The 24,871-nt window shown below is 39.7% G+C and overlaps 2 protein-coding genes and 1 long non-coding RNA gene across 11 annotated transcripts in view; 2 read left to right on the forward strand and 1 right to left on the reverse strand.

Annotated features, from left to right (window-relative positions):
- Positions 1–2,837, forward strand: part of LOC125085720 (putative dimethylaniline monooxygenase [N-oxide-forming] 6) — a 60,591-nt gene extending 57,754 nt beyond the window's left edge. For all 8 annotated transcript variants that reach the window (XM_047704363.1, XM_047704365.1, XM_047704364.1 and 5 more), the window contains one exon: positions 1,335–2,837. In XM_047704363.1, the coding sequence (XP_047560319.1) occupies positions 1,335–1,677 (343 nt within the window). In that variant the 3' untranslated portion in view covers positions 1,678–2,837. The remainder of the gene's footprint in view (positions 1–1,334) is intronic.
- On the reverse strand, positions 181–22,406 carry LOC125085728 (uncharacterized). The gene is made up of 4 exons (XR_007123000.1): positions 22,147–22,406; positions 7,486–7,676; positions 5,093–5,148; positions 181–385 (listed from the first exon to the last, which is right to left on the reverse strand). It is a non-coding gene; the product is annotated as an uncharacterized LOC125085728 (long non-coding RNA).
- The window catches only part of FMO2 (flavin containing dimethylaniline monoxygenase 2), a 28,400-nt gene continuing 19,242 nt past the window's right edge, over positions 15,714–24,871 (forward strand). Inside the window, exons 1-2 of one of the 2 annotated variants that reach the window (XM_047704356.1) lie at positions 15,714–15,850; positions 16,135–16,272. In XM_047704356.1, the coding sequence (XP_047560312.1) occupies positions 16,141–16,272 (132 nt within the window). In that variant the 5' untranslated portion in view covers positions 15,714–15,850; positions 16,135–16,140. Of the gene's footprint in view, positions 15,851–16,101; positions 16,273–24,871 lie in introns of both variants that reach the window. The other variant, XM_047704357.1, reaches the window with a different exon arrangement.

A 24,871-nucleotide genomic window follows, 5' to 3' on the forward strand; every position in this document is an offset into this window, starting at 1 on the left:
AACATTTATGTATTTTATAATATTTTGACTAGTCCGAGTTCACACTTTTGAAACACTTGCTATGATCAAGCAATATTTGATAGGAAAATAACAGTCATTACACATCACACAATTGTATGGAGCACACTACACTCTAGGGTAGTTTCTCAAATGAGGGTGATTTTGATCCCCAGGGGACATTTGGCAAAGTCCACAGACAGTTTTGGTTGCTCCAAGTATAGAGGGCATACGATTGGCATCTAATGTGTAGAAACTAGGATACTGCTGAACATCCTACCTTGCAGAAGACAGGCCACCTAAACAATTATCCAGCTCGCATGTCTCCAAGAAGTCCTTTCCACCAGCCACATGTCCGCCAGCAAGTTAACTAGCCGGGAACTGAGCACTGTAATAAGGAAGCCAAATGAAGAACTAAACTGAACTCACCTGCCCTGCTATTTTCTTCTAAAAGAATATTCATTTCTGAGTCATCGAAACATGGGTTCTTAAGTACACCATAAACGGGATTTGTAGAAAGTCATTTACATGGCTAGACATCAGATACTTACATGTAATTTTTATGTTAATTACTTCTATAGAAGTAAATCCTTTTCAAATTACGTATTAAAATCTGTTGAAAGAATAATTAGATCATGAATCCCCTTCAGGTGAAGAGGTGGCTGTAAAGAAGCTTCTCTGCCCTTGCAAGCTCGGACGCCTCATTCACTGAGAGCCGCTGAATAGTTGTCAGGGAAGGGTCTAGAGCAGAGAAGACCTGGAGACTTCCAAGTCCACAAAACCTCCCCGTACCTCATGCAGTTCACAGGACAGCTCTGTGGCGTGGGCACTCCCGTGTGCTAGCAAGTCACACAGCCCACTCCACTCACCACCCTTCGTATCATGGCCAATAGGAATATGGAGGAGGAAGAGGAGAGGCCCCAAAGTCAACCTCACTTCTTAAAAGGTAGCCTGTTCCTCAGGGCTCGTGAAAGTAAATGAGGCCAGGCCCCCAAAATCGAACATCAGATCTAAGCAATGTTATATAAAGAATAACCATGTGTTAAAGGGTGAACTAAGTTAATCAGTCATCTGGACACACGAAGGGCAGTTCCCTCCAGGCCTGAGGCAGAAGACCAAAATAACATCAAACTTAGATAGAGATTAGAAAGGAAAAGAAAAAAAAAATCAACTCATTTATAGCCAAAGAATGGTAAACTCAATGCTGTGGAGAAATAGGAGTGGGATAATTTGGGAGGCACTGACTAAAATGCTACTTTTCTAAGGTAGAAAATAAGAAATCAGTGCCTGGTTTATAGCTGTGACACTCATTGCTATGTGTCATTTTCTTTCCTCAGGTTTGGCCAGAGCCAGACTTTGCAGACAGATTACATCACATACATGGACGAGCTGGGATCCTTCATAGGGGCCAAGCCCAACATACCGTGGCTCTTCCTAACTGATCCCCAGCTGGCCCTGGAGGTGTTCTTTGGTCCTTGTAGCCCATACCAGTTTCGACTGATGGGACCAGGAAAGTGGGATGGGGCCAGAAATGCCATCCTGACCCAGTGGGACAGGACGGTAAAGCCAACCAGGACAAGAGCTGTCCGTGAGGCTCAAAGACCCCAACACTTTCACAATTTGCTCAAAATGCTTTCATTCCCAATGCTTTTGCTGGCTGTTTGGCTTACATTTTATTAATGAGAAAGCCCTTTACGTCTCAGAGTTTAGCCTAGAAGTTTAATCACAGATATCTATGTAGTTTAATTCCAGATATATACACACGTGCATACATAAAATCTCAGCTACTTCTTCCCCTCCTGCAGATATAAAAATGAATTCTGGCCCATTTAACTGAAAGTCTCAATAAAATGGAAGATACTCAGCCTCTCCCTTTCTGATGAGAATCTATACTCTAGAAAGGATTTTCACACGATGCATTGGCAAGTTTGGAGATGCCTGAGATAAGGAAGAAGGAAGGTGAAGGGGAGTGAGCACAGATGTGAAAGATGAACAAACTTCAGTAAATTATTTAAGGGTGTTTTATCATGAATCATGATTTCAGTTTTATCATGAATTCAATCAGAAATGACATCACAACAATAATGAATCTTCCAACCCGTGACACAGTGTCTCTCTTCATCTACTTAGATCTTCTTTAATTGCTCTCAAGCAGTGTTTGTAGTTTTCTGTGTATAGTTCTTACCCATCATATGTCAGATTTATCCTAACTATGTGATATTTTTGGATGTTATTAAAAATAGTAGTTAAACATTGTTTACAGCTTATATTTAGAAATGCAATCATTTGTTCTAGTAACTTTTTTTATAGATTCCATAATACTTTCTACATAAATAATCAATTTGCCTAAAAATAAGATAGCTTTACTTCTCCAGTTTCGATTTGGATGTCTTTTATCTCTTTTGCTAGCCTTATTTCTTTGAAACTCCAATATAATGTTGAATAGAAGTGGTGAGATCAGACATCCTTGCCTCGTTCCTGACCTTAGGAATGAAGCATCGAGTCTTTTACGAGTCAGAGTGATGTTGACTATAGATATTTCAGAAATGCCCCTTATTAAGTTGAGGAAGTTTTCTTCTCTTCCTAGTTAGCTAACAGTTCTGATCAGGAATGGAGGATGGTTTTTGTCAGATACTTTTTTTGCATCTATTGAGATGATTGTATGGTTTTGGTTAAAATATGGTGAATTACATGGACTCTTAGCCCAATCTTGCATTGCTGAAATAAATGCCACTTGTTCGTGGTATATTGCCCATTTTACACACTGTAGGATTACATTTGTTAACATTTGTTAAGGATTTTTGCATGTATGTTTATAATAAATATTGATCTGTATTTTATTTTTTGTAATATTTTGGTTTGGCCTTGGTATCAGTATAAGAGTGGTCCCACAGAATAAGTCAGAGAGTAATCTGACTCTTAAATTTTCTGGAAAAGTTTATCTATAATTGGCATTATTATTTTCCTAAATGTTTCCTTAGAATTCACCAGTGAAACCATCTGGTCTGAAGTTCTTTGTGGAAAAGTTTTTAAACTATAAATTCAAGTGTTTTTGTTTGTTTGTTTGTTTGTTTGTTTTAGTGAGAGGACACAGCAGGGGCCAGAAGAGGGAGAGGAAGAAGCAGAAGAGAGGGAGAAGCAGGCTCCCTGTCTAGCAGGGAGCCCAATGAAGGGCTCGATCCAGGATCCCAGGATCATGACCTGAGCCGAAGGCAGATGTCTAACGAGTTCTTTAATAGATATAGGACTACTCAGGTTATGTGTTTCTTCTTTTTTTTTTAAAGATTTTATTTATTTATTTGACAGACAGAGATCACAAGCAGGCAGAGAGGCAGGCAGAGAGAGAGAGAGGAAGCAGGCTCCCTGCTGAGCAGAGAGCCTGATGTGGGACTCGATCCCAGGACCCTGAGATCATGACCCAAGCCGAAGGCAGCAGCTTTAACCCACTGAGCCACCCAGGCGCCCATGTGTGTCTTCTTGAGAGAGTTTTGGCAGTATGTGTTTTTTAAGCAGTTCATTCACTATCTAAGGGAACTCAGTGGAGATATGACAGTCTTTTCAACAAATAATACTAAAGCAACTGGATATTTATGTGATATGAAGAGAATTCAATTAATGCTTTGCACCATATACAAAAGTTAACTCAAAATGGATCATAGAACTAAATGTAAATCTTAAAAGTATAAAACTTCTAGAAGAGAACATTAAAAAAAAGTCTTTCAGTTAGGGAAAGATGTCTTAGTTATATCAAATGCACAATCCATGAAAAAAAAATTTATAAACTAGGGTTTATCAAAATTAAGAAATTCCACTGTTGAAAAGACAATGTTAAGAGAATAAAAGACAGATTACAGATGGGGAGAAAACATCTGCAAATAATATATCTCACACAAGATATGTATTTATTAACCCAGAAAAAATAAAAATATATAGCTATACAAAAACTGGTATATAATATTCACAGTACATTCATTTGTACTATCCAAAAGCTATACATAAGCCAATGCGATCAAAACGGTGATGGATAGCTAAACAGCACACAGGGGCATCAGGAACGAAAAGGACATAGCTATGTCACCGCCCATGAAATAGTCTTCATAAATGCAGATACTCCTCAGAAATTGGACTAAATGCATTGTTCACTTCATATGTGTGTAATGCATGTAAGTATACATAAATACATACGTATACGTGCATGTGTACCATAAGCATACGTGTGCACATATATGCGCACAGCAGGCACGGTGCATCTAGTCATATTTCTGAAGAGTACTACTACTCGGTATGTGACATGTGTGTATCGAGAGAGAGGGCTGAGCATATATGTGTACATACATGCCATAGTAAGATACGATCGAGGTTATAGGAAAGAGATGTGAAGGGGGTCGTGTATGGGGAGAGAGATTTTTCCGGGGCATTTTTAAAAAGGTTTCTCTGAGGAAGTGTCATTTGATGTGGACTATATTCTTCATGTCCCAGGAGGGAATTAAAGGGGCCATCCTTACTGAGAGACTCCCCCCTGCAGAGTTCGGGAGAGGGATACAGAGAAGCAGGGCACATCTGAAGAAACGGCGGAAATTCTTCATGACTTCAGGGAGAGTTGGAGGGGGAAAGACAAGGAATGAGCTCGGGGAAGAAAGCAGGACCCCCCAGTGGAAGAAAGATGCTCTCTCTGAAGACTTAGCAAGTATCTGGGCTTTGAGTAAAAGATACAGAATTTTTTAAAAATCTTAAAAAAAAAAAAGATATGGAATGAAGAGACCAACTTACCAGGCTACTATCGGGACCAAAGGCAGCCTCTTGGGCATAACACCCTGGGCTGTGTCTACTGATTTCTTTAAAGAGATAAGACCACGACCTGGTAATATAAAATCTCTATAACCAACAAAGATGTAGCTGGATGCAGTATTCTAATGTGGCTTTTAGTAAAAAAATAGTTGGAGGCAAAATGAATACGAGGGGTAAGTTTTTTAAAGCCACAAGGAAGTGACAACTGAAATTCCCATGCAATTTAAAGTTTACATCTTACGTCACAAGCTCGTTCCATGGTTGCCACTTACAGTTAATAAGGTTTAACTTCACTTTCTTTTCTTACCTTATACTAAAGAAGTATATCCAGAGACTCCATGTCTGTTCATTGGTCACTTCTCCCTGCAAGGGGGAAAAAAGTCATCTTCAGGCATTTGAAGCTTTGATTCATCATGGGGCCTTCGCTAACCACACTGCTAAGCATCTGATGAGTTTTGCACCTATTAAGGGACTGACTCATATTACAAACCTACCTTAAAGCATTACAGAAGTCCTTAAACATCCCAGCCTGGATGCCTTCAGGGATTAGACGCATAAATAAATGAATGAAGCAGGCAGATTCCATACCAATCCTTCTACTAGCAAAGCAAACATAGGGAAGTTAATGCCAGGCCACCCCCAACTACTGTCCACACTGCTCCAAGTGTGGCATGGCAAGTCCATCTTCAAAGCCCTTCAAAATCTTCCCATCACCCTTTGGACAATATTCAAGCTCAAGGGCATTCAAGGACCTCCATTAACTGGCCTTCATCTCTCTCATTCTTACTTCTCCCTGCTTCCCTCTTTCTACTCACGATGACAGCCTGGTCCTATTTCCTAAACTCATACCACTATGATTCTCACTCTCTGCTTTGGCCCATGCTGTTCCCTTTGTCACAGATATCCTTCACCTCACACACACCTCCATCCATTACCATCCGCTTGGATAACTCCTGCTTTTTTGTTATTTATTCTTTCTCCATAATGACTTTCTCCAAAGGCCATCATCCAGACTCCTTTTTCCATAGACGCCCATAGACTGACTTACCCCTTCCTATAGAAAACATGCTTTCAAGAAAACAAAACTGACAAATTAATTGGCACTCAATTTTTAAAGATTATTTATTTATTTATTTGAGAGAGAGAGTGCACAAGAGGTGGGGAGGGTTAGAGGGAGAGGGAAGCAGGCTCCCTGCTGAGCTGGGAGCCCAGTGCAGGGCTTGATCCCAGGACCCAGGGATCATGACCTGAGCTAAAGGCAGACACTTAACCCACTGAGCCACCCAGACACCCCTACACTCGGTTTTAAATGAATAATGACCCTTCCCAGACAAAGTTGCCAGATTTAGCAAATGTATAGGACAACCAGTTAATTTCAAAATTCAGATAAATGATAAATAATGTTTTAGAGTAAGTGTAGCCTGTGCAGAATTTGTATTTTACCCGGCATCCCAATGGCCTGGGTGTCTGGATTTTGTCAGGATTTTGCAACTAGAAGGTGAGGTCCTGTGCTTCTGCCACAGGAGGGAAAGAAATATCAAAGCATCACCTAAATGAAATGGATAAAGACCCAAAAGTGGGACCTCATGTACCAGTCAGCAAATGGAGAGGAATTTGTCTGGCCAGAGCCTCCCACCACTCCTGAACCATGTTCTACAAGAAGGGTCTTGTCCTATGTCTGTTCAAATGCTCCTTCTGGAAATGGAGGAGCAACATGGCAGAGGAGTAGGAGACCTAAATGTCATCTGATCCCAGGAGTTCAGCTAGATAGTTACCAAACCATTCTGCAGTCAAATGCTCTACCCCTGAGCTATACCCCCCTTACCAAACCATTCTGAACACCTACAAACCCAACAGGAGATCGAAGAGAACAGCAGCAATTCTAGGAACAGAAAAGCCGATGAAGTTCTTGAACCTAGGTGAGGTTCAGCGGGGTGAGGTTCGGAGCCGACGGCTAAGAAAGAATTCTTAGTGCAAAAAGGTGGTTTATTAGAGCACGGGGACAGGACCCATGGGCAGACGGAGATGCTGCCCCGGGGATGTGAGGAATGGCTGATTATATACACAGGAGTTGGGTAGGTGAGGAGAAAGGGGTGTTCAGAAGGGCTATTGGGGTAAAGAAGACTGTCAGGATATTGAAGACCTGGTTACTATCAAGCCAAGGCCATTTTTCCTCTAATGAGGCACTAACATAAAGACAACTGGGGAGTCTCCTGGTGGAATGTCACATTCCTGCTATCAAAGCATCCTTGTTAGTGAAATTTAGGTTTAGAAGAAATTTAAATTTATTTACTTTTCCTTCTACCTCAGCCTCCTTTAGTTTTGTTTATGGAGGGGAGGGTGACATTAGGGCTTGAGGAACTGAGTTATGTGCCTCTGGAAATTGGGCTATTGATAAGGTAACTTCTTTGTTGTAAATCTCAAGGACATTTGTAAACCAAGGGAGACTCCTGCCTTGCAGGATTGTGATCTCTGCAAGTTGACTATTTGTTTTTCTTTTAGGGCAGTCAGGGATGCCTGAGGAATGTCACGCATATTACCGAGGGGAGAGGGTGGAGAGGGGGTGCAAGGTGCCAGCTTTTGCTTTGTCCTCAGCCAGCCTCCTGCTCCCTCATCAAAGCGACCACTTTCTGGAAGGTCAGACGGGTGGAGAAGTGAATCCAAGGTGATGAGGGGAGGGAGCCTCCATCAGCCACTTACCAGCAGGTGAGAGAGCAGCGGGGCCGAAATCCAAAAGATTAGAAGTCTGCTCCGTGGCCGGAAGTCACTCCAGAGACTAAGCAGGAGGTGGAGCCCTCATGGGGACAATGTGGTCTCAGGTCCCTCAGGATCACCGAAAGACCGGGGATGTCTGAGTGCGGCAGAGCTCCCAGGTATCGGAGCAGGTAAGCCTGGGGGAGAGATGGAGCCCAGTAGTGAGCTCTCAGCTCAGGGTTTCATAAACTGTCACTCGAGGCACAGTCGGGCCACTACTCTTCGAGCAGGGATCCCACAAGTGGCAGCTCCAGGGAGACCACCCCCTTCCTCTTATGGGAGGAGTGGCCCAGGAGCACACTGCAGGAATCTGCTGGGTTTGGAAACTCCACACGGGGCCGCGTGACAGAGACAGAAACTCTCAGTCACAGGCTGAGGGAGCTCAGAGGGCAGCGGGAGACCAGGGAGACGGGAGGGACTGATGGCTTTTCTCCGAGGTCACACTGAGGAGCGGCCAGAGCTCTCAGCAGCTCCGGGGGAGACTGGGCGGCCGCCATCTTCATTCCCGTCCGGGAAGTGGTACGGAAAGCGCTCAGGGAACAAAAGCTCCGAGCGCGAACCCGAGCAGATTGCTGAGCCCGGCCCCGGCAAGGGCGGTGTGGTTCCGCCTCCCGCAAAGACGTTCAGAATCACGGCAACAGGCCCCTCCTGCAGAAGATCAGCAAGAATGTCCACCCAAGACCAAGTTCTCTGATCAATGAGCTATGGGAAAGCAGAACATAGAATTCATGGCTTTTTTTCCCATGATTCTTTAGTCTTTCAAAGTTAAATTTTTTAATTTTATTTTTTCTTATTCTATTTTTTTAATTTTTCCTCTTTCCTATTTTAACCTTTTTGAACTATTTTATCTTATCAATACCTTTTTAAAAATCTTTTTTAACTTTCATTGTTATACTCATAGTCTGTCCCTTCATTGTATTTAATCTTATTTTTTGTATACATATAAGTTTTTCTTTTTTTAAATTTTGGGATACAGTTTCTTCTAACAAATCAAAATATACCCTTAGCATATGGCTTTGTTCTAGTCTCCTGCTTGATCACATTCTCTCCTTTGTTTTTTTCTTTTATCGACCAACTTCTTATCATATCAGTTCCTTTCTTAGAATCTTTTTTTAATTTTCATCTTTACAGTCATATTCTATCTCTTCATCATGTTTACCCTTATTTTTGCATATATATCAGTTTTTCTTTCTTTAAAATTTTAGGAGGCAGTTTCTTCTAACAGACCAAAATACAACCAAAATCATGTATGTGGCTCTGTTCTATTTACCAGTGTATGTATGTGTACACACACACACACAACACACACACGTGCATATATATCTTTTTTCCTCCTGTCATCTCCCCCCAGTTTTGGGTCTCTTCTGATGTGGTTAGTGTATATTTTTCTAGGGTTGTTGCTACCGTTTTAGTATTTTGTTCTCTCACTCATCTAGTCTTATCTGGATAAAAAGACAAGGTGGAAAAACTCACCTCAAATAAAAGAACAAGAGGCAGTACTGACAACTAGGGACCTAATCAATATGGACAGTAGTAAGATATCTGAACTAGAGTTCAGAATGATGATTATCAAGATGCTAGCTGGGCTTGATAAAAGCACAGAAGATACTAGAGAATCCCTTTCTGGAAAAATAAAATCCCTTTCTGGAAAAATAAAAGAACTAAAATCTAATCAAGTTGAAATAAAAAAAGCTATTAATGAGGTGCAATAAAAAATGGAGGCTCTTACTGCTGGGATAAATGAGGCAGAAAAGAGAATTAGTGATATAGAAGACCAAATGATGGAGACTAAAGAAGCTGAGCAAAAGAGAAACAACTACTGGGTCACAAGAGGAGAATTCAAGAGATAAGTGATACCATAAGATGAAATAATAGTAGAATAACTGGGGTCCCAGAAGAAGAAGAAAGAGAGAGAAGGGAAGAAGATATCTTGGACCAAATTATAGCAGAGAATTTCCCTAATTTGGGGAAGGAAACAGGCATCCAAATCCAGTAGACACAGAGAACCCCCCTCAAAATCAATAAAAATAGGTCAGCATCCCATCATCTAAAAGTAAAACTTACAAGTCTCAGAGACAAAAAGAAAACCCTGAAAGCAGCTCAGAACAAGATGTCTGTAACCTACAACAGAAGAAATATTAAATTGGCAGCAGACCTATCCACAGAGACCTGGTAGGCCAGAAAGGACTGGCATGATACAGTCAGAGCACTAAACAAGAAAAGGCTGTATCCAACTAGGCTGTCATTGAAAATATAAGGAGAGATAGAAAGCTTTCAGGACAAACAAAAACTAAAAGAATTTGCCGACACCAAACCAGCCCTAGAGGAAACATTGAAAAATGTCCTCTAAGCAAAGAGAGACTAAAAGTAACAGACCAGAAAGGAACAGAGACAATATAGAGTAACAGTCACCTTACAGGCAAGACAATGGCACTAAATTCATATCTTTCAATAGTTACCCTGAATGTAAATGGGCTAAATGCCGCAATCAAAAGACAGAGGGTATCAGAATGGATTAAAAAAAAATAAGACCCATAGATATGCTGTCTGCAAGAGACTCATTTTAGACCCAAAGATGCTTCCAGATTTAAAGTGAGGGGGTGGAAATCCATTTACCATGCTAATGGACATCAAAAGAAAGCTGGCGTGGCAATCCTTATATCAGGCAAATTAGATTTTAAGCCAAAGACTATAATAAGAGACAAGCAAAGACACTATATCATATCTAAAGGGTCTGTCCAACAAGAAGATCTAACAATTTTAAATATCTATGTCCCTAACATGGGAGCAGCCAATTATATAAATCAATTAATAACAATATCAAAGAAATACATTGACAATAATACAATAATGGTAGGGGACTTTAACACTCCCCTCACTGAAATGGACAGATCATCTAAGCAAAAGATCAACAAGGTAATAAAGGCTTTAAATGACACACTGGACCAGATGGACATCACAGATCTATTTAGAACATTCCATCCCAAAGCAACAGAATATACATTTTTCTCTAGTGCACGTGGAACATTCTCCAGAAGAGATCACATCCTGAGTCACAAATCAGGTCTGAACTGGTACCAAAAGATCGGAATCATTCCTTGCATATTTTCAGAGCATCCTGCTAAAGAATGAATGGGTCAACCAGGAAATTAAAGAATTAAAAGAAGGAGGGCTTTGAATCCAAGCCACCTAAGTCCACTTTTAATCGCTGCACCAAACTGCAAGTCCTAAACTCCATTGTGGCAGATGTGGGAGGAAATTGTGGGACACTGATCAAGGTAATTAATTCGATGAGAATTTTTGTAACAGTTGAACTAGTTTTTCATGTTTCTACCCATCACCTTCTAGCACAGAGACTGGGACCAGGAGTATTTGCTCCAAGATTAATTCTAACTGACAGAACAAACTTCAAAGTCTTTAGAAGAGTATGTTTATTCTCATAGTCCACCATATCCCAGCATTCTTCCTAGTCTTAATTCCCAAATAAATTTTTGCCATTTCCTCAAACATCTTTTTTCTGAGTCCCCAGCTCTTCTGTTTGAAAAATGTAGTCTGACAATTTTTGTCTTTAGTTGGAATACTTTATCACTTTCATTTAACCTCTCAGTCCACCATTTTTCCATTTATATTCGATCTGCCTCACCTGTTCTACTTTTCCTTTTCTCCTCTTATACTTACTCTTGAATTAATGAAATATATCCTTCCTTTTCCATTAACTCATTTGTTGTCTTTTACTATTCTGTTAGGAGTTTCCTTAGGGACCACATTATGCATCTTTGGCTTCTTAAAGTCAATGAAAGTTCTATATAACACTTTGAATTTATTTACTACCCTAATACCTTTTTTAGTGCTTTTGGCATGTACCTCATTAGACATTTTGGTTGTTGCTTCATGCCGTCAATATTCTTACACACATATTTACCTATTCATTCTTCAGTATTTCTATGCTTCCATCTGGGATCATTTCATTTGGCCAGAGAACTTTGATTTTCCTTCAGTGTGGGTCTGCTGGTAACTATCTTAGTTTTTTCCTTTTTTGTTTTTTTTTTTTTAATGAGTTAGTGATTCCAATACCATACTGTTTTACTATAGCTGTGTAGTAGGTTTTTAAATCAGGACACTTAAGTCCTCCAGTTTTATTCTTTTTCAAGATTGTTTGACTATTCAGGGTCCCTTGAAGATTCCATACAAATTTTAGTATGGGTTTTTCCTATTTCTCCAAAAAATGTTTATTGGGATTTTGGTAGGAATGGCAATGAATCTGCATATTGCTTTGGTAATACTGGAATTTAACAATATAATCCCTCCCAATCCGTGAACATGGGATGTGTTTTCATTTATTTATGTCCTCTTTAATTTCTTTTAGCAACGTTTTATAACTTCCATTGTACAAGTTTTTCATCTCCTTGGTTGATTTATAGTTATTTTATTCTTTTTGATGCTATTATAAATGAAATTGCTTTTGTCACTCCTTTTGTCATTTCCTTGGCTCACTGCTTGTATACAGAAAAGCAACTGATTTATGTGTGTTGACTTTTTATCCTACAATTTGCTGAATTCATTTATCAATTCTAACAATTTCTTTGTGGACTTCTTAGGACTTTTTTTTATATGTAAGATCATATCATCTACAAATAAAAATAATTCTACTTCTTAACTATTCATATGTCTCTTATTTCCTTTTCTTAAGTAATTGCCATGGTTAGAACTTCCAGTACTATGTTATACAGAAGTGGTGAAAACAGGCATCCTTGCCTTGTTCCTGATCTTAGAGGGAAAACTTTCAGTCTTCCACAGTTGAGTATTATGTTTGCTATAGGATTTTCATACACAGTTTTGACATGTGGTGATAGTTTCCTTTTACTCCTATCTTTTTGAGTGTTTTTGTCATGAAAGTGTGTTGAATTTTGTCAAATATTTTTTCTGCATCAACTGAGATAATCATGTTTTCTCTCCTTTGTTTTTTGATGTGGTCTGTTATACTGATCATTTTGAACATGCTATACCATACTTGCATTTTGGGAATAAATCCCACTTAATCATAGAGTATAATCCTTTTAATATGCTTCTGAATTATTTGCTAGTATTTTATTGAGGATTTTTGCATCAATGTTCATAAAGGATACTGATCTGTAGTTTTTTTGTAGTGTCTTTGGCTTTGGTATTTGGGGTAATTCTGACCTCATAGAATAAGTTATGAAATGTTCCCACCTCTTCAATTTTTTAAGAAAGTTGGAGGATTGGATTGTTCTTTAAATGTTTGGTAGAATTCACCAGTGAAGCCGTCAAGTCCTAGGCTTTCCTTTTTCTTTTCTGATGTCCATTTTTCTATTTCTTTGTGATTTACACTTGGTAGCTTTTTTGTTTGTAGGAATGTGTCCATTTCATCTATGTTATCCAATTTTTTCCCACACAATTGTTCAAACCACTATCTTACAATTTTTCTTATTTCTGTAGAATATATAGTAATCCCTCATTTCATTTCTGATTTTAGTAATTTGAGTATTCTCTCTTCTTGCCTTTCTTTTTCTTTCTTAGTCCATTTAGCTAAATGTTTGTCAATTTTGTTGATCTTCTCAAAGAACCAACTTTTGGTTTCATTGATTTTCATTACTGTTTTTATTCTCTTATTTCATATATATTTCATTTATCTCTGCTCTAATCTTTATTATTTCCTTCCTTCTGCTGGCTTTGGGTTTAGATTGTTCTTCTCTTTTCTACTTCCTTAAGTTATAAAGTTAGGTTGTTGATTTGAGATCTTTCTCATTTTTTAATGTAAGCATCTATAGCTATAAATTCTCCCCTTAGCACCACTTTTGCTGTGTCCCATAAGTTCTGGTATGTTGTTTTATTTTCATTTGTCTCTAAGTATTTTCTAATTTCTCTTGTGGTTTCTTCTTTGGGCCACTGGTTTTTTAAAATGTGTTGATTTCCATAATTGTGTGAATATTCCGGTTTTATTTATGTTATTTCTAAATTCATCCCATTGTGTAACCACCCATTGTGTAACCACAACTTCTCTAACGAGAAGATATTTTGTATCACATTTATCTTCTTAAATCTGTTGAGACTTAATGTGTGCCTAACATATACTCTATTCTGGAGAATGTCCCATGTAGACTTGGGAAGAGCACTTATGCTCTTTTCATTGGATGGAGTGTTTTGTACATGTCTGTTCAGTCTAGGTGGCTTACTGTGTTGTTTAAGAAACATGGTCTTAAGAAGAAATTTTCTGTTGAAATAAATAATAGAAAGTTAAAATTAAAGGAGGAAGAGATATGACAGTTGATATATACATTGTTCTTATGAGAGTAGCCATAATTGAGGGATCTTGGACTCTTCCAGGAATGGCTCAGGGAAGTGACTGCAGGGCCCAAACCAGGTAGATGGGTGAGGTAATGGATCTTTCTTTCTTTCTTTTAAAGCTCCTTAATTCTGTGGTCATTGATCATCTTTGTTGTGTCTTTTACTCTTGTCATGGAGTTGCTCTATTTGACAGAGAAATACTTTTATCAGGATCCAATTCAATTGGGGAAATTTCAGAAAAATAATGATTCCTGAATACCCTATTTAAAACTATCAAACTAGGGGCGCCTGGGTGGCTCAGAGGGTTACAGCCTCTGCCTTTGGCTCAGGTCATGATCTCAGGGTCCTGGGACTGAGCCCCACATGGAGCCCTGCATGGAGCCCGCATCAGGCTCTCTGCTCAGCAGGGAGCCTGCTTCCCCCTCCCCCTCTGCCTGCCTCTCTGCCTACTTGTGATCTGTCAAAAAATAAAATCTTTTTAAAAAAATTATCAAACTATCCTCCACTCCTGCATCTCAGACCTCACTTTTCTGCTTTATTTTCCTCCTGAACTCTTATCACCAGCTACTCTACTTGTTTATTCTGTTTTATTAACTGCTTACCTGACTCCCTTCACTAAAAGGCAAGCTCCGTGAGGGTAGAGCGTATTCTTTCTTCTGTTCATTTCTGTGTCTGTAGCTTTTAGAAAATGTTTGATACCTAAGACATGTTCAATAAATATTTGTTGAATGAATTTATGTTTAAAAACATCTCAGAGTTCTTAGATCTACTGGTCTTGTTGAAGAACAAAATCCGTTATCTCTCGTTAAGACAATATCCAAGGTACACAAAGGTTTTCAATCTCCTTGATTTAGGCTTCTTAATTAATGTTAGTGTTAATAACTGAGATTATAAGCAAAAGGAAATTATCCAAAATAGAAGTTTTAATTATGAAAAATAAGTCATTTCTATATCGTCAAAAAGAGGTCAATGGACAGGAAGATCTTGGTAGTCCCAGAGGTTCATCTCAACCAGTACACACACAAGCAGAAACACCAAGATGAGATATAGGTCTGGGCAGGGTAAGCAATCTAGGAACATTGACAGTGGCATGCACAGATCCAGATGTTGTCAAGTTTAAGACAGCCAGGCCAGAGCAGGAATGTAAATTCTAGGAGACCAGGAACATAATCTGTTTCATTCATCTGGGTACAATCATATGCCAAAAATGGATGGGGCACCTGGGTGGCTCAGTGGGTTAAGCCTCTACCTTCGGCTCAGGTCATGATCTCAGGATTCTGGGATCGAGCCCTGCATCGGGCTCTCTGCTCAGCAGTGAGCCTGCTTCCTCCTCTCTCTGCCTGCCTCTCTGCCTACTTGTGATCTCTCTCTCTCTGTCAAAAAAAAAAAAAAAAAAATGGTGCCTAACTCAGAGTAATGAATATTTTTTAGACAGATAACTAACCCATCAACTAAATAGAATTCACGAACCTTTAAAGTGTTGCTATAGATATAAAGATATTGATATACTAGAAAGTGAAAAATCAAATTGAGAATAACAGAGTGTCATTCCATTTTTGTTCAGGTGTGTATATGTGTAGACAGACAAATGTCTGGAAAGATATACCAAAATATCCATGTTGGTTATAATTATCTCTGTATGGTGGAGTTAGGGATAATTTTAACTTCTTTGTATATTTGTTCATATTTGCAGGTTGGTTGATGAACATTGGTCACCTCCATTATAAAAAGGTTTTTTATACCATGCATATGATATGTGTAAGTGTATGATGGTGTCACTGTAAAGATCATTACCCTGGACCTCAGAACATAAGCCTCTTGCTTAATCTCAGAACTCTTAAGGAAGGCTAAGGAGTTTTAGTTTGCAAAACGCTGAAGGAGCAGGAAGCTCCTCCCATTTTTCAAGGCCTCCCCCAACATTTAAAGCACTCTGACTGCCTCTGAGCCCACACCCAACAGAGAAAACTATCCTGTAGAAGGGACAGCACCAAAAGGCAAAAGAAAGGTAAGGAAAAGCTCAGCACTCCAAAGACTGTAATGAGATTTGGCTCCTACGGCTGTTATTAAATGGTTTGGCATTATTAAATGGGTTGGTTTTAAATACCAAACCAAGACATCATAAACAAAGTCTGCAGCAAATTGTGACCTGACTAGTGAGGTGATTTATTAAGTTATTGCTACTTATTATACTTACTGCTACAGTTTCAAGCTAATTACTGACCACACCGTGAGGGCATTCTTAACCTCTTGTCCCAGCGAAACAATACTGATTGATCCACTCCTTAACAGAAGACCATGGCGAAGAAGGTGGCTGTGATTGGAGCTGGGGTCAGTGGCCTGGTCTCTCTGAAGTGCTGTGTGGACGAGGGACTGGTGCCCACTTGCTTTGAGCGGACTGAAGATATTGGAGGGCTGTGGAGGTTCAAAGTAAGTAAAATCTTCCTGTTTCCTGAACAGACTGTGCTTACAGATGGGCCTTATTGGGGATTTCCTAAGCAACTTTGATCAGACTTATTTCATCCAGCCACACAGGAACTACAGAAATGGGCTGTCATCTCTCCCAGATCATTACCATCCTGACCCAGCCAGGCATGCAAAGGACCTTTCCTTACAGAACCTGTAACTGTCTCGCAGCCCACATTCTTGTGATTCTCAAATCCACACACTAATATTGGGGAACATACCATGAAACAGGAGTGACAGGGACTCTTTTCCAGATGCCGCAGTATTCCAATCACTGAGCAGATGCTTTTTCAGAGAGTGTGCTCTTATTACTACCGACTGTCTTTATCTGACAAACAAACATTGTTTGCTTAGGTTTATTGATGACACTCTAGGGTGACTGCCAGGAAACTCTTTAAAGATATTATCGGGGTGCCTTGGGGGCACAGTCGATTAAGCATCCAACTCTGTTTCAGCTCAGGTTTTTGATCTCAGGGTCGTGAGATGGGCCTCGTTGTCGGGCTCCACAGGAAGCATGGGGTCTGCCTGAGCTTCCCACTCCTTCTGCCCCTCCTGCTTGTGCGCACTCTCTCTCTCTCTCAGATAAATAAATAAATCATTAAGAAAAATAAAGTAAAATAAAAAGATATTATTAAATATATTCATTCAATTCACTCTATTAGCCAAACCTAAAAATTGATAATGGTGTCCATTCATCCGATTTTACATAAAAATGAGAAAGATGTATAGATAGACAGCTGCATAGATTCATAGTTTTTCTTTCCCACGGTGTTTTGAGTTTAAGGACTAGCCTGCCACCTTCTAAGTGTGAGATCTTGGGCAAACTGATTTACAAGCCTGTGTCAGTTTCCTAAGTGTAACTGGGATAGTAATAGAACAGTGTAATTATTTCACAGTGCTGTTTTGAAGATTAAGGGAGATCAGTCATGTAAAAAATTTAGAGTGCAATAAATGTTAGTTACAATAACTATTTATATTTTATAGTCTAAGCAAACAGAATCTGAGGGAAGTTAAGTAACTTGATCGTGGTTACACAGCTTAGAAGAACTAGTATTCAAACTCAGGTGTCTATGACTTCTAAACAGCTAACCCTCTCCTTACAACCATGCCCAACTTGCATTTTTGCTCAAAAAAGTTTAAAGAAAAGTTCCAGCTCAGCACTCCAGAGCAATAACTTTAGGAGTGTATATCAGGTACATCTAAGTGAAGGATTGAACAGGTGAGAACACTCTAGCCCAAAGCCAAAGGTTTAGGGGCGCCTGGATGGCTCGGTCATTAAGCGTCTGCTTTGGCTCAGATCATGATCCCAGCATCCTGGAATCGAATCCCACATCGGGCTCCCTGCTCAGCAGGGAGCCTACTTCTCCCTCTCCAGCTCCCCTGTGCTTATGTTCCCTCTCTCGCTATCTCTGTCATAAGTATATACAATCTTAAAAGAAAAAGAAGAAGAAGAAGCAAAAGGTTTAATATGCTAAAAGCAGACTCTGGTATCAGCAGACACCATCCAAAGGGTTCTGCCTAGAAGCCAACCAGTTAGGGGGAAGGCATGACATCTAGCACATGGGCTTTTTGCCAGTCTGAACTGAATTTTATGCCAAAACAGATTTTTTTAACCTCACGTTTTTCAAATGTATATGACTATAATACACACCCACAGAGTTTTTTAAAGATACTTAACACCAAATAGATGAATTAAATAAAGATACTTAACACCAGACCGGACTTACTGAATCAAAATCTCTTGAGGAGAGGAACCTATTTTTAACAGGAGACCCAAATGAATCCTAGGATGAGACAAGTTTGGCAAACGAATTGCACAAAACTGAATAAAAAAAATCTATTCATTCAACTATGCAAACACAATCAGAGCTAGGGATGGAGATGTTGGTCCTTAAACAGGACATTGCAGAAAGGAAACTGGAAAAACAGCTTGAATCACATTCCTCGCACACTAACAACTGCTCATTAGAAACATTCTAGCTTTTCCTGAGAGGGTGATATAAGGTGGTTATTCCTGTCTTAACTGAAGATGTATTTTTTATTGTTGTTCACTCTAGGTTCATATACAGATTCCATTGGCATTTTTTTCACCCAGGTAGATTTTTTTAACTTAAGGAAGAAATGTGAAGTTATAACAAATTAATATTTAATAATAAATTTGTCACTGTTTTAGTACCTGATTTGGGACTTAATATCAAAAAGCCAAATGTCCCTTTCTTTATTATCATCAATTTGGCAACAGAACAGGTGAGAGCTATTTTGAATGATCTGTCAAAGATATGACTTGATGAATTCCAGGAAGATTTCTTTCTGCCTCAAAATATTTTTCCTCCTATCCTATTCCCAGTTCCCAGTGTCTAATGTTTCAGAATTAAAGATACCTTCCTATGGGTTAGAAAAGGAAAGTTAGATTACAATGTGAATTAATTAAATTTTATTAGATATAAAATGCTTAAGTATATAATTTCCTGAAACCTGTAACAATATCACATTTTGAACCTCCCAAAACTATATCTAATTAAAAAAACAAACAATTTTCTCAGCTCAGACAAGACAAGTAATCTCCCAGCAGTGTGAAACATACAGGATGCAAGATTTCACAGTTGGCCAGGGGAGCCATGTGTAGGTCTTGATTACCAGCAGCCTGGGTTGCCAAAGGGAGAAGGAATGAAAAAGGATGCTGGGAGCCACCATGCCCAGTCCCCTGGGGAAACTTTGCCTCTTCACTCCTCTACCATCCAGAATCAGTTTTGAAAATAAGTAAATATTCTATATTTACACACAATCCTTCTAAGGTCACGTAACATATTTAGCGCTGACGTCAGTTAAAACAAAATTTAAGGAGACTTGCCCCGTGCCCAACTCTGACTGCTGAATTCTTCCAAAAGGTTCTCCAGCGGCCCCTTGTGGCAGTTTTGGAACATGGGGAGAGTGGGTAATTAACATATTTTTAGCATTTTTTCCAGCAATGAAAAAGTACTTGCCATACATTCTCAGTCTTTTTTCCACAATACCCCTAAAAAGTAGTGTTGGGCAGCAAGAATTCCAGCCCCCTCAAAAGTCCTTCCAGCTGGACTAAGTCAAATTGACATAAGACAAATTAGCAGGAGAAAATCACATTCGATAGGCATCACACACACACACAGAACCCACATTAACATGTAAATTCCAAAGACAGGCAAAATGAGGAATGGATGTCATTCTGAACCAAAGAGAAGGGGGTGTGGTTCTGGGACTTCAGAGGAAAGAAATACACTTCACAGGACCATAAGAACAGTAGATGCTTGGCAGTAAGATACTTGTCCTACAGTTCAGATGGGTCACTCGGATAAAATTTCTCTCTGCTAATAACACTTATTCTGGGAAATACCCCCAATTTAGATTCTTCTGTGTGGTTAAGGGAGTACAAAATTTCTCTTGAGCCCATAGGGTCTCAAGTGTTTTCAGATCAAAATAATCTACATGCCCAAGTGGCATGTTTGGGGGCAGGGAGGGGGGGAGCTGTCCTGAAACCTTTCAGGTTTCAGTATGTATAATGATTATCCTCGTGGACCTAAGAAGAGGAAGCTGAGATTTGGAATGAACCACTTGTCCAGAGGAACACAGGTGTGGAAAAAGCACAAAAATGAAGCTCTATAAGATTCCTGAGCCTGCATAGTTGATCATCTTACTGAGCTGTTAAGAGAGGAAAACATGACCTTCCTTTAGCCACTAACCTTCTCTGCCTCTTTCATTGTTCCTGATACCTGTGTTCACAGGAAAATTACCAATATACATTGTTTTTTACATTTTGGATATAAATATATCTTTTCCCAGCTACATATATTCAATTATTTTAATTACTCTTCATATAATGGCCTCTAAATATCTCTCCATCTTGGTTTCTTTCCTCTAGATTCAACCTGAAATTTTACTTTCTCTCTTAAAATGTGACTCCCACAAGATCCAATATTCCAAACCAATTTATTTTTATAATATATATATTTTTCAGAACGAAAGAGGTGTTTGGCATTGCTTCAGACAATGGGAAATGAATTGGACACAATCACTGCCCTCAAAGAATTTATAATCAGTTGCTCTAACAGTTGCCCTCTGTGACTTATGCTTCATTTGGCCGGGATGGTCTGCCCTTACTAAAACAAATTTAATGTTGCATTAGCTTTTTCTGTATTTACAAATTAAAGCTATTGCTCATATTATTTTCACATGAACTATCTCATTTTATACTCACAATATTCTCTTACATTATTTCTTTTTAATTTCAACTGAAATGTAAGAAAACCAAGGGTAAGTGGCTTACTCATAATGACTCATAATAAATGGTAGTTGATAGGTCCTAGAAGTAGCCACAAGATTGATATTAAACATACATAAGTTCTCCCTATACTTTGTCTCATGTAACTCCAATCATTTATACTGAGTTTGGGAACAATTAAAAGTTCTAGATCTTGGGATGCCTGGGTGGCTCAGTTGATTAAGCTCTGCCTTCAGCTTGGATCATGATCCCAGGGTCCTGAGATCAAGTGTCGCATTGGGCTCCTTGATCAGTGGAGAGCCTGCTTCTTCCTCTGCCTGCTGCTCCCTCTGCTTGTGCTCTCTCTCTCTGACAAATAAATAAAATCTTAAAAAAAAGTTCTGGATCTTTTTTATTTGAACCACTGATGATGCAGGTCACTATTACTCTATTCTTGTGAAAATGAATTTTTTTTTAAGATTTTATTTATTTGATAGAGACACAGTGAGAGAGGGAACAAAAGCAGGGGGAGTGGGAGAGGGAGAAGCAGGTTTCCCACCAAGCAGGGAGCCCAACATGGGTCTCGATCCCAGGATCCTGGGACCATGACCTGAGCCGAAGGCAGATGCTTAACAACTGAGCTACCCAGGCACCCCATGAAACTGAATTTTTAATCCAGTTTATAGGAAATCACATTTGTGAATGTTAAACATCATTTTGTTGGTTTTACCCTTCGTCAAGAAACGTTCATTTGGGGGCGCCTGGGTGGCTCAGTGGGTTAAGCCTCTGCCTTCACCTCAGGTCATTGTCTCAGGGTCCTGGGATCAAGCCCCACATCAGGCTCTCTGCTCAGCGGGGAGCCTGCTTCCCTCCCTCTCTGCTTGCCTCTGCCTACTTGTAGTCTCTGTCAAATAAATTAATTAATCTTTAAAAAAATAATTTATAAAAGAAACGTTTATTTGAAATTTCAATTGTCCATTCTATTTCAATTCTTTCAATTCTATGCTTTGGATACACACAAATTTGATCACCTGGATTTGTGTGCATCAAAGTTATTTACTTAAATGTTGAAAATAGGAAGATAAAAATGTGAAACAGACATGTGGGGTATCACCAAATGGAACTGTCCACATGCTACCATCTCTGCACTGACCGGTACGTGCACTCCTGTCTATCTTTCCCATGGCTCACAGTCATGAGTTTCACTTTGTTCTTTTGTTTCACTTTGTTCTTAAAAAAAAAAGTTTTTATTAATTTGTCTGATGGAAAGAGAGAGAGAGCACATAAGCAAGGCGAGCGGCAGGCAGAGCAAGGAGCCTGATGCAGGACTCGATCCCAGGACCATGGGATCATGATCTGAGCTGAAAGGCAGATGCTTAACCGACTGAGTCACCCTGTCCCTCAAACAGCTCATTCATTTTAACAGCACATTCTGTTCACTTAAAGTTTAACCTTATACAGGACCAGGACCAGTAGAGGGGCAGGAAAGTCTTCCCTTCTGCCCTTCTAGGTTCCTTGTCTGGTCCAATAATCAAATTGATATAAGACAGAATAACAGGAAGAAAAGGAACAAACATTTAATAACATGTATATCTCTTCTGTACCTGGGAGAGATCCAGGAAAACTGAGCAATTCCCGGAAGTGGCCACCACCTTAAATACCGTCTTCAGCTAAAAACAAGAGAAGATGTGGAGGGTGAGAAGTCAGCTAAAGCAGGTGACCAGGAAAAGCAGGAAGTGAGGGAAGGTTGTTGGGCTGATTTAAGGCATTGCCTTCTCTTTGGTAAGAGTTTCTGGAGTTTTTTTTTTAAGGTACAGCATTTTTGTTATTTTTTTTATTGTGTACTTCATTTTTTTTTCCGGTGTTCCAAGATTCATCGTTTACGCACCACACCCAGTGCTCCATGCAATCCGTGCCCTCCTTAATACCCACCTCCAGGCTCACACACCACCCCCCAAAACCCTCAGTTTGTTTCCCAGAGTCCACAGTCTCTCATGGTTCGTCTCCCCGTCAATTTACCCCAATTCACTTTACCCTTCCTTCTCCTAATGTCCTCCGTGTTATTCCTTATGCTCCACAAGTAAGTGAAACCAATGATAATTGACTCTCTCTGCTTGACTTATGTCACTTGGCATAAAAAAATAATAACAGTGGCAATAAAATGAATGGCACTAACCTTCGCTTGCTAGCTGAGGCCAGAGAATGTGAAATGTAATGCCTCATCCTCAATCAGTGCTGCGAGTCCACGAGGCATTGGGTTTCCTATTTAACAGCTGAGTCAGCTCACCGGCAGAAAGTGAGAAACTCGCTCTGTCTTGTTCAGTTGGGCAGCCAGTAGGTCTAGCTCAGGCGACGGTGTGTGAACGGAAAAGTAACAGAGTGGTGCATTCAGTCAAGAAAGGCGGGACGTGGTGGTGACGTGTCCAATGGAACAGAGGTGGATAACTGTGAAATTCTCTGCTTGCTCTCGATTTCTGACTCAATTGAATTCTTCCGGGTGATGACAGCTTTTTTTTTTTCCTATCTACCAACTAAAATGTTTTTTTTATTTAATTTTATTCTTTCAGTGTTCCAAGCTACTTTCTTCATCTCTTTCTCCAATCCACTTCTTCTTTTAATTTAAAAAAAAAAAAAAAAAGGAAATTGCTGTGGACCTCAAATGCTCTTGGGGATGTGGAGCAACAGGAGGTCTCCCTCACTGCCTGTAGAAGGCAGGATCTGCAGCTACTTTGGAAAACAAAGTTTTCCAAACGGTTTCTTATAAGTCAACATTGTTACCAAGGATCCCGCAATTGCATTTTTTGGTATTTAGGTTAAGAACTGAAGACAAGTCCACATGGCATCTGCATGTTTTTGTTCCTGGCACTTTCATCCCTAGTTGCCCAAATTCAGATGCAATCAAGATTTCCTTCAGTGGGTCAATGGATAAAGAAACTGTGGTACCTTCAAACAAAGGAATACAGCTCTAAAACGCTAGGGAATGGATCTCTCAGAGAAGAGCTCTAGGCTTTAAAAAGGTATGGGAGAACCTTCCGTAGATCTAAATAAGACAAGCCAACCTGAAGAGCTGCGTCGGGTATGATCACAACCATAGGACATCCTGCAAAGACACAATTATGAGACAATAAAAATCAGTGGTTTCCATGGGTGGGGGAGGAAAGAAAGATGAAATGCAGAGTGCAGGGGACCTGGAGGCTGACAGCACTATTGTGTATGAGACTGTGGCGCTGGGTATCTGTCATCATGCATCTGTCAAAACCCATCAGATGTACAACCTGAGTGAGATCTCAGGTGAGGTCAGTAAATCGGTAAATTACTGATTTCTAAATCAGATGACGTCGGTCATGTAAAGCGAGGTCAGCACATTACTGACCCTGAGGGATAAGGTTGGGTCAGGATAGGTTCGCCAATTTTGGGAAATGTACCATGAGGTGTGACATCATATTGGTGTGGGGCGCTGTGTGTGTGTGGAGGTGAGGGACACATTGGGGCTCTGTATGCTCTGCTTGATTTTTCTGTGAACCTTACACTTCTCTACAACAATAAAGGCTACTTACCCCTGGGAGGGGAGGGGAAGAGTTCCTAGAGATTGACTCATGCCCTTCACCCCTGGTACCTCGAGGGAGACACCCTTATGAGCAGAGATTTCCCTTCTACATGTAAGTATCTCTTACAAAAGGATAACTTCTGCTTGGTTTTCAGAGCTTGCTCTCTGCCTGCTGTTTCTTAAAAATAACCAGTTTAAAATAATCCCCATGTTAAACGGACATACTCCAAGGTGTCAAACTCTGTTCCTCTTCACGGTTTGGGAGAAACAGCCATTTGCTCTCCAGAAGAAATGACCGCCTTTCCCTTGTTTTACTGTCAGGCATTTCCCCAGGTAAATTTATCCCCAGAATCAAACAGCAAATTCAGCTCACAGTAGAACTTAAGTTTTTGTACTTGCTGCCCATTTAATGGAACCAAATTTAACATGTTAGATATCTTTAACTCTCCAAGCAATGAAATATCAACTACTAGGCATGGTCCTTAATTAAACCTGTTCACCAGTAGCTTAAGATATACACTGGCTAAGTTGCCATATATTTTTTTAAAAGTAACGTTTGTGTGTAATAGGACCAAAAAAAGTTTGTAGCATCCTACTACCAAAACATTCACTTATTCCCACTATGCTACTGAATGTCCATTTTAGTATCATTAAGTCCTATCTGCAGTGACGAAAAAATGCTTCTGGTTAACATTACATGCTCTTTCATTCTTTCAACATATTAAATGATTTTGTATGACATCCCCAGCATATAATAAGTTCTTTTTACCTTAAAAATAAAA

Source organism: Lutra lutra, chromosome 15 (genome assembly GCF_902655055.1).
Source record: "Lutra lutra chromosome 15, mLutLut1.2, whole genome shotgun sequence".
NCBI lineage: Eukaryota > Metazoa > Chordata > Mammalia > Carnivora > Mustelidae > Lutra > Lutra lutra.